The sequence below is a fragment of the Besnoitia besnoiti genome, chromosome XII (assembly GCF_002563875.1).
Source record: "Besnoitia besnoiti strain Bb-Ger1 chromosome XII, whole genome shotgun sequence".
In the NCBI taxonomy this organism is placed as follows: Eukaryota; Apicomplexa; class Conoidasida; order Eucoccidiorida; family Sarcocystidae; genus Besnoitia; species Besnoitia besnoiti.
The window spans coordinates 1,590,240-1,614,412 of NC_042367.1; the positions used below are offsets into that span (position 1 = coordinate 1,590,240).

The window sequence follows — 24,173 nt, forward strand, 5'->3', positions numbered from 1 at the left end:
GCGCGGAAGGCCGCCTGCGTCGATGAAGACACGCTGTGACTGCGCTTTAGCTGCCAGTGAAGGCAACGCGCGAAGACCGAGACACTTCAGAAAATCTGGGCAGACCGACTAGGGGAAAGGGCAGATACGCGGAGGGCGACGAGACGATCGCGTAGAGCGGGAAGGAAATTACACACGAGTGTTTTCGACGAGGTTTTCTGGGCAGTTTTTCGAGAGAGAAAGACAGAGGGGGGGAAGCCAAGGCAGGGGGCGAAGCAAAGGAAAACAAGGCTCAACAGGAAACTGAAAGAGCGACTACGAGATGCAGCGGAGAACGGATGCTTCAGTCCTTCAAAAGGCAGGGAAGCGAAAGGGTGAAAGCAAAGGGCGACAGAAGCAGGAAAACTGGGGAAGGGGATGGTCAGCCACCAGAGGTACGCCAAAAGACTCTTTCTTAGTTCAGAGACAACTGAAAAAAAGCGAGAAGAGTCGGGCGGTATAGATCGGCAGCCCGGGGAAACGTGTGCTGTAGCCTCGTGGGGTCCCTCCGTTACAGAACAGAAGACCTCCAGGCCTTGACAAGTTGAAGACGCTCATTTATCTCAGCATTTTCCCTTCCGCTGCCCGCCTCCTTTTCCCCTTTCCTTAGTCCGCGGTATCGGGGCTGAGGGGACTGTCTCTGTCTTTGTCTCTACGCCCCAGCGGGCGCTGGGGAGGAGTTGACACGCCAACGAAAGAAGCAAAGAATGAAGATCGCCCACGAAAGTGCAGAGGCAACATTACCAACCTGAGAGAGGAATGGGAGAACAACGCACTCGGCCGTCGATGCTGGCGTGCGAACGCAGCCGCTGCGACGAAGACAGAGAGACACGACATGTCCTGTCTCTCGCGCGCCGTTTGCAATCACGCCAGAAGTGAAGACGCGCATGCGCCGGCGCGCTCGCTGGGCGTCTGCGATCTACCGGTTTCGCTGCACACTGAACGCGTTACATGCAGCGGAACTTTCTGCTGATCTCACCACCTAGACTTCGCAGCGAAAAAGGGTCTTACTCGCTGCACATCTTTCGCCATATCTGTCTGTGTCTGTTTGGCGCTGTCCTTGCCCGGCTCCGGCTCACGCACTTCACGACGCGCAGCGTCCGAGACGGCGACTGCAGGGCAGGACTGAGCCCAGACCCAGAGACTCTTTTCCCTCGAGAGCAATCAGCCCTGCATACTCTACTCTAACGCATATTCCTGCTTGCTGCGGTACAGTCGAACGTGGCAGGGCTGCGGCCCCAGCGTAACGCAGAGGATACGCCAGACTGCAAGCTGTTTTCTCCTGTGCCGGTCGAAATCGTGGTTTCTCGGGGGGTCGTGGAGACCTTGGGTCTGCCTGCTACCCAGATCGGCAAATGCCTCACTTTTCTTCAGCGTACACTGAGGGCGCTTCGTGCGTTTTGGGGTTGTCTGCCACATGAAACAGTAGACAGCCGTGAGGCAGAAAAGACAGCGCGTGCGCCATGGAGCGGAGAATATCCTGAGCGCAAGCTCCTCGGCCTCTCGAAAGGCGGTGGTCACCTCTACTGACACCCGCGCTCATTAGCCACTTGCCAATCATGTAAAGATATGAATGTTTTCGGTTAGATGTACATATATAAATATTTATCCGTAGGAGAGGTGTATGTATATATGCTCCCGGGGAAGGGCTAGCTAGGGGGGAACCAGTTGTCGGCGTTCTTGACGACGGCACCTTGGCGGGCTAGAGTGCTTGGCGGAGGCACACGCGGAGAAAACGATTTTTACTTCGAGAACTTCGGTTCGAATTCCACGGCTGACCCGTCAGAAAAGGCCCCGCCTCCCCCAGCGTGTCGCCGGACTGGAAGCTCGTTGGAAATCATCCGCCTGTGCAGGGCGAACAGTGAGCAGTACTCTCTACGAGCTGACCGGCGCTACGATCCTCGCAAACAACCCCCTCTTTCCTTGTTTTCTCCTTTCGCCCCTGCTGTATGCGTCTCGCTTTTTCGTGCCTGTCTCGGCCTCTCGCATTGTTCGCCCTCCCTCTGCCTCAGCTGGGCTTTTCGCGAACACTGCTCCTGTCCAGAGTTCTGTCACTCTTTTCCTGCCTTCTTCCATCCCCTTCTGAACGCTTCCTTCCTGCAAATTCTTTTCGCGCCCACACCACGTCTCTCACTTTTTCGCGGCTGCTTCCGCTCTCGCCTTCGCCATACGGACTCGGCAGCAGAGAGCTTCTACCTGCATACGCTTTGCTAAAAAGCGGGTGATCAAACAAATCCCATCGTAGCCATATTCTGTTGCCGAGAACATGGACTCAGTGTGCCAGATCGACGGCCCAACGCCGGTGAGCAGTCGTCTGGTGCAGACTGGTAAAACAAACGGTAATCCTCAAGCTAAAAACGCGAGTGGCGCTGTTTCTCAATGAGGAAAAGACAGAAAAAGACTCGAAATGTAGTCTGTGGACGAGTCACTATTTGGGGACAGAGTACGATCTTCCTGACGCACTGCGCAAGTCCGCCCAAGAGCCGGAGAGAACGCGCATCGGCCCAGACACACGACGACAGATGATCCCCCTTCCCCAGACAACAACGAAGTCGCCACCTGAGTAAAAATGTTGAGCCGCCTCACTCTACCACTGAGCCGTAGACTGGTACCTGTTTGACGAAACAGATTCACATATGGCTCGCGTCGTAAAGCAGCCTTTAAGGTGAGCTTCTCGCGAAGTCCATCGGCAACGAAGCAATCAGCATCCAGAGGCGGGCAGGCAGGCAAGACAAAGAAAATGAGAGCCGTGGAACGGGTAAAAAAGCGCGAACCCGCCTTCCACATGTGCTGCACAGAAGGGACGAAACCATGCGGCGCTACGCTCGCCTGACAGTGAACACAGGTTTTTAGAGGGACAAATCTGGCGTTCCCAAGGAACCACACGAAAAAGTTCTGCATCAAACTGTCAAGGGACTCCCTCTGCCGCCCGTCAGCTACACATACAGTGACTACAGCATCGAATACTCCCTGCGGTACGCAGAATCAGCAGAGGGCCGATACGTATACAGATGTCCCCACCCCCCGCACGCAGACGTATATACACAAAAATACCCAGTTTCCGCGTACGAATGCGTGCTTCGCTTGCGCCTATCCGTTGGGCTGTGACGCCCGCAGTCGCCCCAGCAGAGACAACGAACGACACGCAGCCTCCCCAGTACAGCTGAACGAGCTCAGGGCAGAGGAAATCCTCCCCTCCATTGCAGAGCTTCACAGCCCCTCGAGCGCGCGTTTTGGGGGCAACGACCGCCCGCCCACGCGCAGGAAAGACACAGCGACACACCGAAGTCGCTGGGGTCGAAAAAAAGTTCGTTTGTCTGTCTCGCCCTCGGCCGCGCTCCGCTCAGCGTCCCCCGCGCAGGAAATGCGCATCCCCGTTCCACGCGGTGGAGAGCGAACAGCTCGCGGGCGAGGTGGCAGTGGAAACGGCGCTCGCCGTCAAAAAGGAACCTTCTGCCACATGGGACTTCACCGCGGCTCGATCGCTATGACACGTTACGACTGTCGCAAACTTGCCAGCGGCGCAAATGAAAAGAAAACGTGGTGCTGGTGTGCAGGTGTGCGGTGCAGGTTCATCTCTTTTGGCGAGCGATTCTAGCTAGAGGTCATATTTGTGCTTGGAGTACGCACTCATGTCATACAAGTCGCACTTCACCTTCCGCTTCGCGAAGCTCCGGTTGTTCAAGACCCGCACCGCCCTGTTCGCCTCTGCACCACGGCATCAACACGCACCCAGACGCATGCCAGCTACGAAAAGAAAACTCCATATAGAACGGCGCAAGAACAAAAATGTCATCCAAAGAAAGAGACAAGACACGAATGCCACCAGCGGCGTGACAATTACCTCTACTATGGCAAACTAAGGCAAACACACACGTACATACAGATGCACACATTTCACAAACCAAACAACCAAATATATATATATATATATATATATATATATATATACATATGCACGTCAGGGTAGGATTAAAAACTAAACTGTCTGTCCGTGAAACCCACATGTCTGCCTTACTGCACGCACGCACACGCAGCAACGAGCTTGCGGCGTTCTGCCTCTACTGAAAGGCACTTTCTCGAACGCAGCATTTTCTAAAGGGCACATTATCCACCTTTGTGATTTCATTCCCAGGGACTGAGGGCACGCTGCAGTGCGTGGTGTACGTACGCTCGGGGAGCTGATAGAGAGCGAATGCGCGGACTTCTTTTGTGTCAGGAACGACATGCACGCGGACTTCGACGACCTTTCCATGCTTTTTGCATTCCTGGTAGATCTGAAAACAGCAGCGGGGCATGCAGAAGAGCGGGGCGCGTGTGTATTCACTCTCTGCTGGAATGCGACAACGAGGCTCCGGTCCGTCACTGAGTATCCGGCAGGCGGACGCACTGGAAAGCCTACCAGCCCTCACATCTGCTGTTGTATGCACCAAGTGCATAAATATATATATATTCGCACTAAGGACTGCTCTAAACGCGAAGGGGTAAATATGTGCACTGCTGATTCGTAAATACGTTTTGACAAGGCGTCACAAAGATACGCGAGACGAGTATGCATAGGTATTCATTTGATTCAGTATCAGTGCAAGCACCCTCTCTTGAGGCCATGCCCGGGGATTCACAGCCAGAAAGCGAGACGGGCACAACGCCATCAGTTCCCATTGTCGCAGCAGAACTTCCGCCGGCAAAATGCGAGATGCGGCGCTGTCGTGTCCCGATGCAGACTGACAATATGAATATAGGTGTATTATGCAATTATAATGTAGACTTTGGGTCGTCTTTTGGATTCAGGGAAGTGCGTTACGCTGTGTGCGGGGTTCTTTCAGACGTGCATCTGATACCTCGTCTTTGACGTCGTCGTCAAGGTCGTCGAAGTCCATCAAGTTCTTGAGGACGATAAGCGTCGAGGGTGCCACACCGTTCCGCGCGTCCAGCGTCACATGCAGCGTGTTACCTGCAGAAAGCCAGGTGAACGCGAACGCCTGCACAATTTCCAGTGCCCGTTAGCTTTTTTTTGAGGGCGACAGGCGCCGCCAGCACGGCGATCGAGCGATTGAAAGACCCCGCCAGGAGGGCGAGAAGGATTAGCTGAAGCTGTAAAACCTTCCCACGCGTTGAGGCCAGCGGCTCACCAGGGGAGACAGACACACACAGCCCCCTGCCCAGGGACAGAAAGAAAAAGCGCCATTCCCCCCGAACAAAGACGCGACACCAGTGCACAGCCCCGCTGCCGCAGCTGCGGCGCGGCGAATATTCGTGGATGCCGATGCTTCGCCGCAGAAAAGTGAGGCAAATGCGGTTGTTAGAGACCGGAGACACTTCCACAACGGCGAGGGAGACAGGGACTAGCAGGCCACCGGACCGACGTGCGCTGTACCAGAAGAACGATAGAAGCAAAGGAAAGAAGGCATACGCTCTACTTCCACCTGCTTTTAGTCAGAGAAGCCGGGGAAAATACGTCAGCACCCAGGCAGGGATAAGCACAACCAACACACGAGCTAGCCTTGCCAAAAAAAAAAATTGCACTCTGTGAGGGCGGTGAGCCTTGCGGCGGACGCCTACGACACGCGGATCGCGAAGCACACACCCACACCTCTAACTCATGGAGATAGACTGGCAACACTGCCTCGAGATTCTTCAAAAGAATGGTCGCTTGTTTTGAGGCTAATGCAGACAGAACGAGAGGATCATGCGGCATGGGCGGACGGCGGGACCAATAAGACAATCTCGAGGGAGTTGACGTGAGGTAGAAGACATATTTTAGAGGTGGGATTACCTCCAATGCTGAAGCCGTGCATAGTCGCCACCGCAGTGTTTGCGTCGCTTTTCTCGAAGAAGTGAACAAAGGCTTCTCGTCGATGTGGGTAGTGATCGAGATTCATCACAGGGCCGAAAACATCGAAGACTTGCTGAGTAGCAGAGCGGAAACCACAGAGTGCATATTAGCGGAAGTGCAGGACGGTGCAAGAAAGCACCGGAGGTACACCACCCCGTCAACTTTCGCACAGAAACAGGAGAAATAAGCTCTCTCGCGGACGCAGACATCAGGTCAGAGCTACGCAAGTGCAGGGACTAGGTACTCCGCTTCATATCGTAGCTGAGTGGTACTTTTTAGCATATTATGCGGTGTTAAAAGTAATCCCATCCAAAACAACGCGCATGTGAACACAAACGCGTATACATGTTTCTGAGAAAATTATCGGTGCGGGCTCCGAGGGCCAGGCGAGACGGTCGTTGACACGGACAAACGGCCACAAAAATGTCACAAGGCGAAGCACAGATGCGAATTAGAGGTCACCGCAGGCATCCAGGGAAACGTATGAGGAGCTCTAGACCTGCGCGCGTGCATCCAGAGAATCCCTCCGTCTCAGACGGAGGAAAGCGTGTCTGGGTTTCACGCCTCCCTCTACACAGTTTACCTTAATTTCTGCCTCAGAGAAGCCCTGGGGCAAGTTGCAGACCTTCACCACGCGGGATCCTTTCACAGGGTTCGCGAGGTCCTCTGAACGACAGAAATGCAAACGAATGGAATGAGTGCGTGTGCATCACACAGCGCAGACAGAAGCCGATGTGGATGTCCACAAGCACACATATATGTATACGGGGTAGCTCTGCATCCACAAACAAATACAGCCAAAAGTATATATATGAATATATCTATATATATCTGCGTACCGGGGTACTTGTAGACACACGGGCATGTTTTAGTAGGGCTGCTACACCGCAGCACGGAGCCCGCTCCGTCGGTCAACTTCCTCCATTTCCCTAGCCACTTTCGCGTCTACATCTTCTGTCTCTATGTGTTGTCCCTCTCTACGAAACCTGGTCGCCAAAGGGGTGCGTGTTTTTTCCTCTGTGTTCCGCCTTCGCACCTGACTCTGCCTGGCTGGCGAACTGCTGATACGTCGCCACGCCGAAAAGGCCGGTGGCGGCCGTCTGCAACGCGGGAGACAGCGCCACAGAGGAAAAGAAGAGAAAACGAAGTGGGCTGCGCCCCTATCCTAGGCTTCGACGTTATGCCAAAACGGACACCAAAAACCCTGGTTATCGCCGAGAAGTCGACGCGAAAGGTGGAGGAGAAAAGAAGATTGGCATCGACACAGAAACGCGCCAGAGACACAAAAACAGCCAACTCTGAAGGAAAGCGTATCTTCTGCGGCGGCCTCTCCCTTCTCGCGCCAGCAGACGGAGTCGCCGCGTCCACCGATCTTAACCATGCACCCGAAATTCACACCGGCTGGCGGAGACACGCGGAGCGAGATCAGACAACGCCTGCAGGCGCACGGAGAGAAAGCGACTCGACGGGAACCACACGTCTTTCACGACTGCTTACCGTAGGTCGCTTCGACAGCGAGACGCGTTTGACGTCTTCGTCCTTTGGCGGCTCCCGCCGGGGTGCGGTCGGCCCTGCTGGCGCCACGTGAATCCGCCGTCCGCAGAGCTGAAAGCCCTCCATGGCTTGAATAGCCGTTTGCTGGGAAACGAGAGGAAACGGGGAGTGGCTGCGCACAAACTCCAGCTTTGTGCGCACAGCCCGCGAGTGCATCGCCTCGACAGCTGTCGCGGCCGCAGGAGCCGCGCAGATATTTCCACCCTGCGCTCTGCGCGTTTTCACGCGACACGTCACACTGGATGCGTTTCAACGTTGACTCACTAAGCGCCATGGGAACGAAAATAAAGTCTGATAAGTATCCCGTTCATGCAGATCAAAGGCTTTCACCTGCAGCGCCCCGCCTTCCTCGCGTGGAAAGAGGATCGCTGCGCCAGCGCCGAGGCTGCTGCCTCTAAAGGGAGAGCTTGAACGCCCTACTAAGGGAGGCGCGTCTGAGAAGCGTTTTCAGCTCTGCGTATGCCTACCGCAGACTCTGTCGTCTCGAAGTCGATGAAGGCGTGATTCTTGCGGGCCCCATCTTCAGTGGCAGGAATCGTCACGCGCTTGATCGTGCCGAAGGACTTGAAGACTGCCGCGAGCTCCGCCTCCGTCACGTTTGGCGGAACCGAACCCACGAAGACGCGTTTCTCTCGCAGCTTCTCCAGCTTCGCCCGCGCCTCTGCCGACAGATGCTTGTCCTGAAGAGCCGCAAAACACACGCATCAAGCAGCCTGGAGACACAAATGGCTCTCCGCTGCATGCATCTACTCCTGACCGGCAACGCAGTAGCTCCCTGCTCACCGTGCCTGCCTCGGCCTCTACTACACATACATCCCCCCTCTGCACAGGTGCCCGGCTCCTATGCGTGGGATGCGGTTCAGAGAAATACATATATATATGCAGAGAGATAACTGGATACAGACAGATATAGATTGACAGATGTAGGTAAAAAAGATATCTGCATGCTTGGATGTGGGTGCGTTTCAGGGGCGTGGAATTCTGCCGGGCTGGATCACAAAGCAATCGAGAAGCCAACTCATCGTTTACCCTGGAGGAGATCGAAGACCCGGCGATTCCGCAAAGTGTGTAACCTTGTGTGGCATCTCGCGGTGATTTTCTCCTCTCAGGAAGCCGACGCTGCGATTCCTCGGGGGACGCAGACCCGGCCCTTGACCCCCTCGGCCTCACAAGGCTTCACCATTTGATTGGTGAATGTGCCTTTTCTTCTGCGTCTCTGCGGATGCGCGAGCAGCGTCTAATCGGTTTGTGTCCTCCCCCCTTTGCGCGCCTTCTTACTCGAGACTGGCGGATGACGCTGTCGATTTTGTCTTGCCACTTCTCGTTCGCATCCTTCGCAATCGAGGAGGCGTAGCGGTCCTCTGGGCGGGGCGCCGGCGTGAATAACGTGTGATACTCCCGATCTCGACTTTCATCGTCTCGCCTGCCTCGCTTGTCTCGATGCCCCTGAAAAAGAGAGAGAGACAACGCGCCAGGCTCCGTCGAAGGGGGAAAGGGGAGGCCACGCGCGTTGCAAAGGGTGCCTCGAGAACAGAATAGCCTCACACAGAGCGAACGGGAACCTCCACACCCATCTCCTTCCGCCCGCGGCTCTCGCTCTCATTTATTTTTTTGCACGCCCGCCGTAAAATGGCTATTATTCCTAACTCGCAGCGCACCAGCTGCCGCCCGTTGTACTTTCCGCAGACCTACGTCCTCGCGTCTGTTTGTGGCAGACACTTTACTGCTTCGCGCTCTCTACGGGTGGCTGCCACACAAGTGCGCCTCAGTTCACAGCCCCTCATGAACACAAGAATCGCTACAGCCTCTGTCTCCTGCAAAGAACGCGCCGCTCTGTGACGCTGAATTCGCTTGCGTTCCACGGGGCACGCGCTTCTCGGCCTCAAAAGAACGAATCGTCTGGTGCAGGCAACACAGATTGGAAAAAAAGGCTAACAGACGCCGCCTCGCTCCGGCACCAAGGTCCGGAGTCGCAGCCGAGAGCCTTGACGAAAGAAAGCAGGTCTCTCGGCTTGAATTCTGTCTCGCTGACTACCCGACGTCTCCCACGCGCATGCAGTGGCTGCAGGTCCGAGGGAGAAGGCGTGGAAACCTGCGGCGCGGGCAGCTGCAGAGGGCGTCTCTCTCCCTGACAGCGAAGAGAACTCGGCGCCTGCGAATGGCATGTCGAATCGCCCGCTCGCCAAACGGGCGTCGAAGCTCCGGCGAATGACGCGCAGAGGCGGTGAAAACCGAATACTCACCTCGGGGCTGGGCGATCGACAAGCGCCGCGGTGATCGGGGGACTCACGCTCGGGGCTGATGGAAAAGAAACATGAACAGACGGGGGGAAGGGGGAGTGAACAGAATTGAAGTATGACTCCTGGATGAAGCTACCACTCCTCGCTGAGTGCAAGCAGCTCATCTTTCTCCGAGAGACGACGTCCATATAAGAGCTCAAAGTGTGCGGAGACCGGAGTCGCCGTCCAGTCGCACAGGCAGGCTGCCATCGCTAGAATTGCCGACGCACGGACATGTGTTGCGCGCGCACGTTGTGAACCTGCAAAAGCGAATCCCTAAATTTCTGCGGGAGTAGTGCGGGACAGCCTGGGCAGTAGGTCTGCGCGTGACCGTGAGTTGCCCTGCGTGCCCCAGAGCGCTTCGCTCGCCGCGTGCGCTGGCAGCCTCTACGGAGCTGCTTTGAGTCCCATTTTCTGTGTCTCTGCCGCCAAACAAAACACCCTTTGGAGCATACCTCTCAGACCCGTACCGCCGCCGGCGCGCGCGTGTCATCTTGGCTGAGGAGAAGCCCCGTCTGCTGCCGCAAGCTGTGTCGGTGCAGCGGCTACGTCGAAACCGGTGAAGAGTGGGGACGAAGGCCTCTGAGCACGTTCCCCGGTCGCTGAAACGACACTCTCGCCCGCAAAGGTCAATACGTACGGGGTGCAGGGAAACAAACGCGGAAAGTGGCTGATCTCAACGACACCCTCGCCCGAGCGTGGGATGGCGGAGTTGCAAGAAACAGAAGGCCGGTGTCTCGTTTGCGAGTGACCGCTGAACAAAGGGCAGACACCTCTAAACGAGGGGTCTCAAAGTGTTAATAAGCTCGGTACAGGCGAAGACGCTTGCGTCCCATTAAAAATTGGAGACGGCTGCGACGCACGCAATCGCAGCAGCTGCGCATACAGCCCGACGGGAGGTCGCAGCTGTTGAACAACTTCACAAAGGCCTCGGAGTCCGTACGAAAATCAGTTGTCTACCTTTGAATGTCGCAGAGAAACTGGGTTCCAAAGTGGGTACGGATTCCAGAAACTCTCGAAGGCGTCGTATCGTCGGTTCAGCACCCGTATGGCAGAGAAGGCCCCTATTCCGCGCGTGTGGTTCGCTTGTTTCTGGCTGTTCGTCGCGACTTTTCTCAAGATCTAGGGCTGGGCAGTTGCTTGTCTCGTCGCGTCAGACACCCGGCCAACGAGTCCACAGTGTATAAAAGCGTCCTCAATTTCCTTCCGCAAGCGAAAAAACAGTGCCAGAGTTGCACACCCCCCGCGTGGTCGCCCATCATGGGGCTCGTCTGTCTCGACAAATCTGCGGCGGATATCTACTTTCCACCTACTGAGTCTCACAACAGGCAATCGTCTCACGCTCCTGGGGCACGCAGCACACGATTCGATACGACAGGGCAAGCCCTTTGGCGGAGTCGGCTGTGTAACCGAAAGCCATGTATCGTTATTACCCCATTAGGAGCAGCCATCGTTCAGATGATCCGCGGTACGCTGTACGAATTTCATGACATTCAGTTTGGTTGTCGCCCCTGTGATGTTAGTCTGTACGGAATACACGGATTGAGTTCTGGTCGGCCTGCCATCTGTTTGGTACCGGATGAACGCTTCTTACTACTTGTATGTAATGCACTAAAGTATGTTGCACCGGGTCAGTTTGGTACGGAGGTCGAACTTCAAACAGTTTGCAGCTCATTCTTTCCATGAAAAGGCGCCGCCCAGTTCCCGTGGATTTCCCAACCCTCGCAGCCTGAACAGAGGTGTGGAAAGGAACACGCTGCTGGCAAACCGGTCAGCCAGAGGCTTAGCTCATCACGATTCTTTGTGGAGTAGCATGCCTGGCTCCCCTTAGTCAGGCATCCAGCAGTTTTTTCCCAATGTACTGTGCCCATGGTCAGTCCGTTAGCTTCCAAGTTATCCATAGGGTATCATGGATGTGTGATAGCAGTGTGGCCGCCGGCACGGTCGAAGATGTTCCGCCCCTACTTCTAAGATGCGTATTTGCCGACCTGAAAAATACGCGAAACCAACCACGGTGTGACCCTCAGCTCAGACGCCCTCTCCATCGACTGGGGTACTGAAGCTATCTCCCGTTCAGGCTAGCCCATGCAGCCTCTACATGGTTCATGTTGTACTCGGGAGCATGTCACGGTCTCCTTAAAGGCCAGCGTGGGGTCGCGTGACGAATGATATGGAGGTTCTCGCTACCAAAGCGACCTGCAAAGGACTGCGAAGCCTTCAGGGAAAAACTCAGTCAATGAAAACACGAAAAGGACCCCTATTCGTACGTACCATCTACAACATGCTGTTAGCAGTGAAGCGACGAACTCATATCCTGCCAGCTGTTGTAGTATTGAAAGGTAACATCAGGCGGTGGGCGCCTCAAGGAAAGTAAATTTTCGTGAAGAGATACTTTTCCCAAGCCAGGACTTCGCTACAACAATGCAGAAGATGGCAGGCACAGCATTACCCACTTCAGGAAGATGATCAAAACTCAAGCAGATACTCAGTCTAGCCCTCCAGGATAGTACCAGCAGCATTATGCGCAAAAATGTTGCGAAATTGCCTTCTAGCAAGCACAGGGAATCTTGTATTCAAGTATTTTCCGGCCTGCGGCGACGGCGTGTAGAAGTGAACGTGCATGACGAGGTTTGCTGGCTCTCACTGCAGCTGGGCGAACTTTCGTTTTTCTGATTCGGCGTGCTGGGTCCTGTTTGCACAGCTGCGTTCACATGTCCTTCTGCTGCATTGCAAAACAGGCTGCATCAGTCCTCTCTCAGCTGAGCCGTAACAGGGCTCCTGCCGACAAGGGAGTTTCTGGGAAAAGGGTCCTCGAATTGTTACGTACTGCTCCTCCATCCTCGCCTGATTTGAGAGCAGCGACTTCTCATTTCTTCTTACGGTACCGAGCACATATTGGCTGCGGAGCCTACGACTGCCGACGTAAAAAGCCGCCGCAATACATCTACATGTGCAGATATATGGGTACGCTTACGTTACTGCGCTAGCTCCGAGGAAGAACGGGAACTCAAAAAACGTGAACCATCTAGCCTCAACAATTTATGAGCCTGTGTGCAGTCAGTGAAGAGCCCCACACTCGGGCTCCACGTAGACAACAAACGGTCGCGTGCAATGCAGAGAACGGGGTCGACCCTATGTCAAATGCAGCAGATCCACCTGGAACAAAGGAGCAAAAGACGTTATCTATATGCAACGACACTCTTTATGCTGACGCCATATAGCAAGCTGACACACTTCCATGATACTGCGCCCTTGCTTTTGCAGCCGTTTCAAGCAGTCCAGTGCGTCGGGATGTAGAGCAACCCAGGTAAGTCGGGTGCCCTGTATCATAGCCAGATTCATATTCACGAAGAAGCAGGCGCCACAGAGACGCAGCTACCCCTGGATCCTACTCAGGATAATTCCTGGATTCGCCGCCCGCATTGCTTGCGCCTTCGCATGGTGCCAAATCTAACCGTTCGCGGGATTCTGTGTGATTTAGGCTGTAGAGGAGGCGCTGAAAAGCCTTCCTCTCCCTTTGCGAGACCAGTGCCGAGGAGGGGGAAGACTATTCGAAGTTTCCTGCGGCCTACCCTCCACCTCGGTGAGACTCATTCGTCCGTCTAACCCCCAACCGTATATCTGGCAAACACTGGAGACTGTAGCTGCAGAGCAAACGCCAGAGCTGGAGTTTGTATAGGGCCATTCTGCGGAGGACCAGTGAACCTGCCCCCCGAATCCGCAAGCAGGTTTCGTGGAGCAGTAAAGGCAGCGAAAGGCCGTCGCATTGCGTCCAGCGAATCCCGTCGGTGACTCTCCCGTGAATGTGCGTGTCTTCTTCGAAAACACGGCACCAAAGGCAGTCTGAGCTTCGGCGACGATTCCATCTCACCGACCCCGAAAACGAGAGAACGTGTGTGACGCGAGCCCCAGCCACGTGCTAGCTACGGAAGCGTCGCGGTGTGGAACAGGAAATCGGTCGGCAGAGCTGTCGTCGCACCGGAGAAGAGGGACTTCATGGCGTTCACCGCAGGCCCTCGCTCTTCTGAAGCACACAAATGCATCTAGTTTCGGGCTCTATGTCTCTCCACCGAGGCGCCGTGAGTCTGCAGGACTTCCTCGCGCGCGGTGAATCGCGTGTCCGCGAGGTAACCTTTTCGCGCCTGGAGAGGGCAGCGCGATCTTGATCGTCTGCAGCGAAGGCAGGGCGCAGCGCAGCGTGTCTTCCCCGATCCTGCGCCGCCCAGAGCCTCCACGCGACTTTGTCAGTGTTGTTTCCGCGTTTTTTCTTTCAAGGGTTTTGCTGTCGCGGACACCACAGAAAAACTTCAAGCCACGGGGCACGTTTTCTCGCGAAAGATTCTCCTCTGCGCCTGCAGAAGGGAGAGGTCGCTGCGGACGCATGACACTGCAGCCGCCGCAGCCGCTGCTTTACCGCTCCTGTTTGTCCTCGTCTCTCCTGTCTCCGGCGGTTTTTGGCTTTTTCTGTGCCTTCGCCTGCGCCCTGCCTTCTGAGTCGCTCGATTCGGCCTCTATAAACCTCTCGGCGGGGGACAGCGAACTGCCGAATTGGCGTCAATGGATGGGAAACGCGAAGATGTCCTGGCGCGGATGGCGCCGGGCGCTGGCGCCGCCCTGGTGGCTGAGGGAGGAAAAGGGGCGGCAAACGGCGTCAAAGTCGAGTCGCAGATGTATCAGCAACTGCGAAAGCTCATCAACGTTGTGGTAGGCCGTTTGCTCGCGGGAAACCGGCCGTCTCACTCCCGCGGCGGCCTCTCTGCGCCACCCGCTCTGGGCCCCGCTCCCCGCGCACAGACCCTCGACAATCGTAGTCGTATCTACCCGCCTTCAGAAACCAGGAAGCGTTTTTAAATCTCTGTTGAGTTTACAGCAGTGTAGTCGCCGGTATCCTTTGTTGGGGGCAGCGCTGCTGGTCTACGGCGTCCGTCCTTCTCCGGCAGCGTGCATCTCAGTGCTGAAGCGACCCCCGACTCTTGCTTAGGCTTGGATTCAGAGATGGAATGTTTTTGCACTTTGCTCTAGTGACTGTCTTCTCGTTCTGTGTCTATCCTTCCCTTCGTGTGTTTTCCAACTCGTTGAAAACCGCGTTTGTTTTGCTTTATTTTTGCTTCCTGGGAGGTTCCATAGGGGTCCGCGGTCCACGAGCGACGCCGGGTCGCCCCGCGTCTTCAGGGACGGAAAAAAACTCGTCTGTGTCTTCTTCTCTGCGTCGTCACCTCTCTTCAGATGTCTCTTCATGAATACGTGCTGTGGTTCGTTACAAGTCGCGCGCGCGCGGGGGGGGGGGGGGGGGGGGGGGGACCTCCCGAGGTCGGCTTCATGCCCCCCGGCTTCCGTCGAGGAGGGAACCCCGTCGTGCGTGGCTGCTGTCTTTGCGCGGTCGTTCAAAGCGCGTTGCTCTGTTTTCTGTTTGGTGCGCCTTCAGGACGAGTTGAGGGATGTCGGCCTTCAGCAATTCATCCAGCTTCCACGGATTTGCGTCGTTGGGACGCAGTCAGCAGGTAGCGCTCTCTCTCCACGCATGCCTCTGCAGCTGCGTTTCTGTCTTTATCTCTCTCTGTGTCTCTGTGGACCTCGTAGCAGGCAGGCAAGCGTGGCGCGGCACCGACTGAAGGTGAATGAAGTCGGTTTGAGCGGCTTCAAATCTGCACATAGGCCCCGCCGACAGGATTCTTGCGTGCTAGAGTGGATGCCGTGAGGCGCGGGACTTCGCCGACTCCCGGGGCTGCTCGCTTGCGTCTGGTTCCGCCTTTCTTTTGTAGTCTTTCGTGGCCTGCAGCTGTCTCTCCCCCAGTGCTGCGCCCGCGTGCGTGTCTGCGAAATCCTTCTAGCTCGAGTTTCGTTCGTTTGCTGCTTCTTTCGAGATTGCCCTCTCCACAGGCAAGAGCTCGGTCCTGGAGGCGATCGTCGGTCTCGACTTCTTGCCGCGAGGCGATGGAGTCGTCACGCGCCGGCCGCTGGAGCTGCGTCTTGTTCATCTTTCCGAAGGTGAGACTTCCCTCTGCGCAGACGTCTGGGGCGGACTCGCGAGGGCGCCGCCCAAATTCGCTCCAGTCGAATGCGCTCCCGCGCTCTGCGCGCACTCTCTCGAAATTCGTTTTGCGCTCACATCGACCCTCTCTCCCTCCCTTTTTTCTCAGCTGAACACGACCTGAACGAGGCGTACGCGGTTTTCGAGAACGACAAGGAAACGAAAATCCGAGACTTCCAGAAGGTCCGACAGGAAATCGATCGCCTGACTGACCAGGTCGCCGGTGAGCACACAAAGAAAAACGCCTTAGCTGCGAGAGCCTGAATCACGAGCCCCCCGAACGTCTATTCACCTCTTTGCATATGTGCGCGTGTGTATATTTGTATGTACATGAGGCCTGCGTCTCGGTGCGGGCGCGTAGGCGCGTCTTTATGCGAATGAGTTGCGTATTCGTTTTTTCACTGAAGGTGCTCTTGCAGCGCTCCATACAAAGGTATTCTGGCACGACTCCTCGTCGTAAACGCAGTCAACGAATGGCGGGGAGGAGGGGAGGTGTCCTGTATTCCTGAAGATCTTGGTTGCGCCTGGACGCTTTGTCTTTCCGTGAACAGGGAAAAATAAGGGTATTATCGACAGCCCAATTGTCCTGACCATCTACGCGACGCAGTGCCCAGATCTCTCGCTCATCGACTTACCAGGCATCACGCGCGTGCCGCTGAAAGGGTCCGACCAATCAGAGGACATCGAGATGCTGACTCGCCAGATGGCGCTGCGGTGAGAAGACGGACCTTGAACAAAGCGGTGAAAAAAGCGACAGACAATCTCCCCCGTATACCCCCCCGCGGAGAAGCTGCGCGAGACACTTAGGCAGACGCGTGCGCACAGAGGCGCGTGCAGACTGCAGGGCGGCGAGCTCTACGCGCGCTCGATGCCTCAGCCCATGTGCGCGTAGACGCCGTTCGGAGTCTCTTTTGTTGCGTGTCGGTCTGCGCAGCGGAAGGCCTGCATCTCTGCTTGTTTCTAGCTGTACCCTGAGGTCGCGTGGGCTTCCGGCGGAAAGGGCGTAACGGGCGTTGCTGCGCGGCGTCTGCTTGTGTGTCTGCAGCTACGCGGCGGATCCGCGCACGATTATTCTCGCGGTGATTCCTGCGAACGTGGGTAAGTTTCGAAACGTGTAAGATTTCCGCTGCTGCGTCTGTGTGTGCCCGCGATGCCGAGGGTGCAGCGTCGAGTGAAGGCCGAGCGGCCTGATGCCCTTTTTCAGACGCCGGAGGGCGACTCGCAGGCCGCTTCAGCAGACTGTGCCGCGCCGATCTGATTCCTCTGGCGGGCGCCAGAGACGCATGAGTCTGTTGGGGACTGAAGAGCGGGGATGATGTTTCGTGCTGTGCTGTCTTGCTTTCAGATATGTCAACGTCTGACGCGCTGCAGATGGCGCGCCGCGTCGATCCGCGCGGCGTCCGCACGATTGGCGTGATCACAAAAATCGATCTCATGGACCGAGGAACCGACGCTGCCAAGATGCTCACGGGGGAAGAAATTCCACTCCGACTCGGCTACACCGGTAGGCTTTTCGCGGTCGCCGCCCGCCTCACGGCGAGAGGCAGCGGCCAGCAGTCTCGTCCAGCTGCGCCTACCTCCCCGCGAGTTCGAGTTGCCGCAGTTGAAACCCGCGCCGAGTCCGCTCGTGTGTGTTACTCGTTTTCCGCGTCGAGGTTGTTTCATCCACGCTCAACCTAGACTGCTTCTCCAACTACATATATATGTGTATATGTGTGTGTAGACGGAGATGGATAGATGTGTGTGTGCGACTTGTCGTGCATGTTCCTTCGTACATGTCTTTTCTGTGTGCGGAAGCGCCTTGTCTTCTTTTTCGCGCGCTTCGAGCTGGCGATGGGAGTTGGGCGATGCTGTTTTACCCTCGCAGGTGTCCGCAACCGATCTCAGGCGGATATTCGCGAAGGCAAATCGGTGCGCGAGTGCCTCGAGGAAGAGAAGACTTACTTTGCGACGCATCCTACGTACCGCCTGCTCCCTCCGCATCTGCTCGGCGTTCACTCGCTCGTTGACAAACTTACCAAAGTCCTCTTCCGGCACATCAAGAACTTTCTGCCAGAAATCAAAAAGGAGATCGCCGGCAAAACGCGCGTCGTCCTCGACCGTCTTCAGGAGCTCGGAGACGTACGCATTCGATTCGGGCCCCGTTCGCTTTCCGTCCTCTTTCCGCATCTTTTTTCTCTCTGCATCGTCTCTCTGCTTGCCTGTTTTAGTGCCTTTTTTCCCTTTTTTTTCGTGCTTTTTGTTTCGTAAGCGACGCTGCGTCTCTCGGGGGGGGGGGGGGGGGGGGGGAGCGTTGCGGTAGAGATGCCGCAGCGGCGCGCATGCGCGTACACACTCACTCGCAGGATTCTTTCTTCGCTTCGGGTGTCGCTGGACGACGCGAGCGAGCGAGCAACGCTGAGTTTTTTTCACTTGTGGAGGGCGACCCTTTCTGCGTGCAGGGCGTGCCCATGGAGGCCTCGGAGCGCGCGCAGCTCCTGTGGACGGCCATCACCGACTACGTGGAAATCTTCAAAAACACGATTCGCGGCAAATACGACAAGCGCCTCCAGATGTACTTCGATCACGTAAGCTGCGGCGCTTCGCGCAGACAGAGTGGATTCAGCGGGCCTTTTGAAACAAGTCCTGCGTCTCTGCGCTGCGAATACATACATATATGTATGCATGTATATATACATATGCACATCTATATGTGTGGTTATGTGCTTCTGCATTCGATGACAAATACATACACATATAACTTTCTTGTCTGTTCGAGTTTAGTTAGACAATTTTGGACTTTGTAGGCTCTCTTGGCAGCGCGGCAGAAAGCGCCGCCGATGGCCGCGCCTTTTACGGAACATGCATGCACACACGTGTGTTCATTCTCCTCTGCGTTCAGCAAAAGGACATCACTGGAGGCAGTCAGATTCGAACGATTTTCAACGAGTTGCTCGAGGAGTTCAACGACCGGAAGGTGACGGAGGACATCAGCGACTACGAGATCGACGTCGCGATTCGTCTCCATGAAGGCGACTCGCTCCCGGGCTTTCCCTCGCCCGACACGTTCGAGTATCTCATTCTCCCCTACCTCAAGCGCATTCAGGCCCCCGTCATGGAGTGCCTCGGTGCGTGGCTGGACAAGGCAATCTGTGAAGCGAACCAAATGAAGCCGCGAGCTACATACGCATATATATACGCATATATATATATATATATATATGCGTCCATATATGTATATGTGTGTGCTTGTGGGGAAGCAAGTCAGCGATTCGGGGGAGATGCAGGCGAGAGGAGGCTTGCAGAAATCTTTCGATGCAGAACGAAGAGAGTGCGAGTTTTTCGAGGGGCGCGCGTCTGGAGAGCCGCTGCCCGCGTGTATGTCCCGGCCGCAAAATACGTGTCTCATTTGCGTGCACAGTGCATGCATGCGTTGTGAGTCCTGGTGCGCGGTGTGTGGGTGTTCAGATCGCGTGTCGCAGACGCTGGAGTTGCTGAGTCAGAAGATCGCGAATCGGGTATTTGGTCGTTTTCCGGCGTTGGCGGAGAAGGTCCTGGAGCTTTCGCAGGAGATCTTGATCCGGGAACGGGAGCACACAAAAGTGATTCTGCAGCAGATCGTCGACGCCGAGACGGGCTATCTGTTCACCAACGACGCAAAATACCTCGCGGAGCACGGCAGCATGATCAGTCAGGAGGCGCAGGAGACCGGTGCGGGCGCGTTCGGCGCCCAGAGCGCCGCCCAGGGCCCCGTCCAGCTCTACGGCGCCGACGGTCGCCCCGTCCAGCTGGGACCTGACGGCAAACCGATTCCGCCCCCCACGCATGCAGAGCGCGCTCAGCAGATGCTGTCCAGCATGCAGCAAAGCGTCTCGACTATGTGGTCTCAGAGCTCGAGGGACAAACGCAAAACGGTCTACAGCGGTACGAACCCAAACAGCCTGTACAGCACCCGCATCCACGCCTACGCGCTGATCTCTCTGTCTATATATAAATATATATGTCTAGGATACGTCTATCTGTATATATATCTATGTATGTATATGGAGTATACACGTATGCATACACATGTTCATAGCACACATACATATACTTGTATATATGTATATGTACGAGTTGCAAGCATGTACAACTGTGTTTATACTTTTTCATGCGCCTCGGGTGCGGCGCTGAGAGCGGGCGGCAGGGACGGAGGAAACGTGTTTTTCCGGCGAGAGGGCAAGTGCGGGGTGTGGGGAGCGAAAACGTGAGAGCGCGGCGAATCTTCTTTCTTCTTTTCGCAGAGCAATTCATTCGCGAGATCCGCCGGCGGCTGGACTCTTACTTCGCGCTCGTCCTGCGCAACGTCCGCGACGCAGTACGTTCTCGCGAGCCCCGCCGGATGTTGTCTCTTTATCATATGTTGAATAAATAGTATAATTTACGAGAGATTCGGGTAGCCCAGCTGTCCATTTTCGTTTGCTCAGTTCCGGTGCGAAGAGATGCTTTCTGTCAGCGCGTCTGGCAGCGACTTCTCCGCAGGGCCGCCCTCGCAAGCATGCGCCTGCGCGGAGAGTTCGCGGTGCGATTCGGTTTTCTTTCGGTTGAGGAACTGTTTGTCGGCGGTGGAATCGAAACAGAGACTTTGGGGCTTGCCCTTCGGAGCGCAAGAGGCCATCTGTGAGGTTGACAGATTCACGTCTGTTCCTTCATCTTTGCGCGCGCACGCATGGACTTCGCGATCAGGATGCGTGTGTGTGAGGCTGGAGAGTAGGTTGTCTCCTCGGAGTCGCGCCAGCCGTTTGCGGCCTCCACACAAGCCCCGGGGGTTTGTAAACGAGAGTGAGCGCTTGTAACTGGCGTCTGCAGGTCCCTAAGACGATCGGCTTTTTCTTGGTCCGCCAGCTGCAAGAGAAACTGCAATTCGAAATCTACAACCAACTCAACGACGAGAAGCAGTTCAACGAGCTCCTGGGCGAGGTACGGGCACGCGCCCACGAGGCGTATTCGTGCATGTATCTACTTATATTTATACATACATCTACACATATATGCGTGTATACACGTATGTATGTAGATACATATGCATACATTGGTATACACGCTACTACGCAGAGGACTTTAAGTATCGGCGCATCTGCGCCTGTGGAGGTCGAGCGCGCGGGAGCCGGTGTGCGCGAGGCTGCCCAGCTGGCATGCAGTCTAGTTATATATTTTATCCGCTTGCGCATTTGCAAAGGCAGACAACGCATGCATGCTTCTGTGTTGCCTTATTCGACGCCGAACGCACACGCCGCCTGCCTGTGACGGGCATTCACAGGTTATTAAGTGGCTGCGTGGATGTACCAACAAACAATTCGTGGAGCGGCGTTTCTTGCGTGTCTCGTCTGGCGGTGTGTTTTCAGCCGCCGCACATCATGGAGGAGCGTCGCGCCTTGATGTCGCAGCTGCAGACGCTGAAGCGGGCGTCTGCGGTGCTGCAGAGGGACCCGACTATTGCAGCTCTGAATCTTGACAACGTCGACGAGACGTTTGATCGCGATTTGCGCGACCTGCAGCGCGACGCAAGCTCCCGCGCGTTGCCTAACCTACAGGCGTTCACTCCGCAACACGGAACGCCCGCCGCGCCGCATCGCGAGGCTGTGAACGGCTTCACGCAGGGCCCCAGCGTGCAGAGGCCAAACGCAAGCAGCGGTGAGCAAAGGGAGATCGCCAGAGAGACAAAGCGGAGAAGATACGGAGGAAGAGTGAGAAAGAAAGAGAGGGGAATCGCGCCAAGGGAGGGGGGGGCCTGGGGGAGGCTGCGGTCTGCCGACTAGCGTGTCGGGGGGGTGCTTGAGCCTTTTTGTGGACTTCCTTGCTGCGGTGGAGCTGCGCTGTGCGCCGCGCATGATAGGTGGCGTTAATTCACTGCGCACGGGGGCAAAAGAGCTTCGACAGGCAGCGCCGGCGCGCCCTCGAGAGCCCGCTGCCGCCCTCCGTTGCAACTTCGGGGCCCTTCTAGAGGGAGTCGGCTTCCGCTGCGGAGGCAGGCTGCAGGAGCTAGGCGCGCCAGTGGCGAGAGTTTGGATTTTTTCTGGTTCAGGCTCGCCTCCTGGTTCCGGGGCCCATGGACACGACGCGGGCGGCGGCTTCTCGTCGGGCTCTGCAGCCCTGGTCGCCGCCGGCTCGCTGCCTGACAAGGCCCGAAGCCTCGCGGCCTCCGCCGTGTTTGGAGGTAAGAAGTCTGCCTAGAGACGAAGCTGCGAACCGACTGGACGCTCGCGCGGCTGCTGTCACACGCCTCGTGTTGCGTAGTCGATCCACGTGTCTCTCGGCGTGTGCGGCATGCGCGTCGGTTTGCTTCAGAGCAAAAGGCCGGCGCGGCGTCTGCGGCGAAGCACGTCTTCGAGAAGGTTAAATTCCAGGTAGGTGCAGGCGCGTCGGGATGCGTCTTCCATCTGCGAATTGCCAAGTTCCTCAGACACGCGCTCGGCTCAGGCAGACCTGCGTTCTTCTGCGTGGATGTATGAACGCGTGTATCGCTCTTCCTTGCAGACTGCGGCGTGGACGCGCATGCGTGCGCCGAGCTTTCGCCGTCGCTGGCGATGGGTGACAGTCCAGTGGGTTCAGCGTCCTCCTACTGGATAGGCGTGCCTACGACTGCAGCTGTCGTACAGATACAGTCTTGAGAGTTTCCGCTCGTGGAGAACTGCGTGGGCGAGTGAATCTGCATGCGCGGCGACGTCGAGGTGTTGTCGCGCAGAAGAGTGTTGTTTTCGGGGGGGCAACGCTCAAGTTGTTTGATTTGCTCCTTGGCTCTTGCAGGCGGCGAACAACCCGCTGTTCAGCGACTAAGTGCGGAGTTTTTTCTGGAGAGACGGGGCCTTCGCGCAGGAAGTCTGGTCGCAGTGTTCGAGTGAACAGACAGCTCCCGACGGCTGATCCGCGTGCAGGAAACAAGTTGAACTGGCGTTTCTTTTGGATCCGCGTTCTGTTGGGCGCAAGAGGTGGGGGAAGTTGGGAGCCTCGGGAACTCGCGATTTTTTTATTTTCGTTTGGTTCGACAGAGAGTCTCAAGCAGTGAAACGCACGCACGCGGTCTCCAGGTTACATACACGTCAGTGCGTCTCGCGTGTAGTGTAAGCAATGCACCCAGCAGGTCTCTTCTTCGTGCGTTAGCTGTTCTGAGTGCTTTCGAGTAAGCACGGGGCGGCCTGTCGGCGGACGTTTGGCAGGCGAATCATGTTTTCTCTCGTTTACGGGGTTGAGTTGCGAGGTTTGCGTTGCTGGGTACGCACACGAGGAACAATTCTCTCAGGCTCTCTTTTTTCAACTTTAGTTTTGTCAACAGTAAAAACGTTTCTGTGCTTCCACTTTTTGCATACGTACTCGTATACTTATACATGTTCACTCTCGACTCACGTGACAGTTTTTAGTTTTCCTGCCCAGACTGCGATGCGCAAAAGCATATGCGTAGCGAAACCGGATGCGGACTCAGCTCCTCGGACGCGTCTCCGTTGTCTCGTTGGCCTTGCTATTTTGACACGCGCTCGTCGCGAAGCAGAACGCGTTCGTTCCGTGTGTTGCAGAGGTGCCGCAGTGGAACGAGAGCGGGCTGGGCGAATGGGCGCGCTTCTTTCCCCAATTCTTTCTTGTTTCGTTATTGTATTTTCCACTTTCTTGCGAGATTCCGCGCGGCCCGTTCTAGGCAGGCAACGCCGGCAGTGCGGCAGCCACGCGCAGACAGCCCCGTTGCTTTCTAAAAAACACGAAGTGGATACGCGTCCGCTGCACATTTTGCACTCGCGACTTTGCGTAGCCGAATGCATCTGCGTCTCTTGCCGCCGAGTTCCACGCCCCCAAGGCATTCCTCAGCGCAGATGAACAAGGAAGACAAGTCTCACTTCAGGTGGAAGGAGCATGTCGCGAGGCCAAAACACACACAAACCGGGGATATGGCATACGAAAAGTCGTAGAGCCGAGCGCGCCAAGCAAACATGGAAAATGCGTTATTAATTCCAGGTTTCTGGAGCAGTCCAATGGTGTGGCGGTGTAGTGCAATATTGAAGAACTTGGATGAATGTATCTCGAAACCGGCCGGAGTCATCTTCAATTCCCTGCTGGAGGCTTGCGTGTCTGCAGATGCGTTAGAGCGTCTGCCAGGTAAAAATGCATCTCAGGATTCTTAGTTGAATCCGTTGCGATTCCTTCCGCACCGATTGGGGAGGCGCGCGAAGCTGGGGAGCCGGAAGCCTAGAGCCTTGATTCGCGGGCGACGCAGAGTCCACTTAGATCTGTGTCTGGAAAAGGGGCTCCAAGAAGAGGGAGATTGGAAACGAATCCCAGAAGACAACGACCGCAGCTCCTATTATTCTAGCAATTCAGGTGTTGAACAGCGGACGGATAGCCAGTTCTAGAGATTACTGAAAGAGTTCGATACAACTACATAACGTTTATTGTTGATCCTTGAATATATGGTACTAAACGTTCTGTTGACTAACCCTGTATAGCTAAA

At 56.0% G+C, this 24,173-nt stretch overlaps 2 protein-coding genes across 2 annotated transcripts; one reads left to right on the top strand and one right to left on the bottom strand.

Annotated features, from left to right (window-relative positions):
* Positions 1-3,616: 3,616 nt before the first annotated feature.
* BESB_024230 (RNA recognition motif-containing protein) lies at positions 3,617-10,180 on the bottom strand (the record flags this gene model as incomplete). Its single annotated transcript, XM_029361125.1, has 11 exons — positions 3,617-3,726; positions 4,190-4,295; positions 4,860-4,972; positions 5,795-5,927; positions 6,438-6,520; positions 6,891-6,954; positions 7,352-7,492; positions 7,876-8,082; positions 8,687-8,931; positions 9,444-9,706; positions 10,143-10,180. The coding sequence occupies 11 exons, from the start codon at positions 10,178-10,180 to the stop codon at positions 3,617-3,619; spliced, it is 1,503 nt and encodes a 500-aa protein (XP_029215940.1).
* Positions 10,181-14,244: 4,064 nt separating this feature from the next.
* On the top strand, positions 14,245-22,513 carry BESB_024240 (dynamin-related protein DRPB; the record flags this gene model as incomplete). Its single annotated transcript, XM_029361126.1, has 17 exons — positions 14,245-14,391; positions 15,113-15,188; positions 15,568-15,675; positions 15,828-15,941; positions 16,270-16,432; positions 16,764-16,816; positions 17,064-17,222; positions 17,586-17,839; positions 18,160-18,285; positions 18,600-18,825; positions 19,166-19,621; positions 19,981-20,054; positions 20,546-20,656; positions 21,082-21,370; positions 21,762-21,893; positions 22,025-22,083; positions 22,484-22,513. The coding sequence occupies 17 exons, from the start codon at positions 14,245-14,247 to the stop codon at positions 22,511-22,513; spliced, it is 2,577 nt and encodes an 858-aa protein (XP_029215941.1).
* Positions 22,514-24,173: the final 1,660 nt, after the last annotated feature.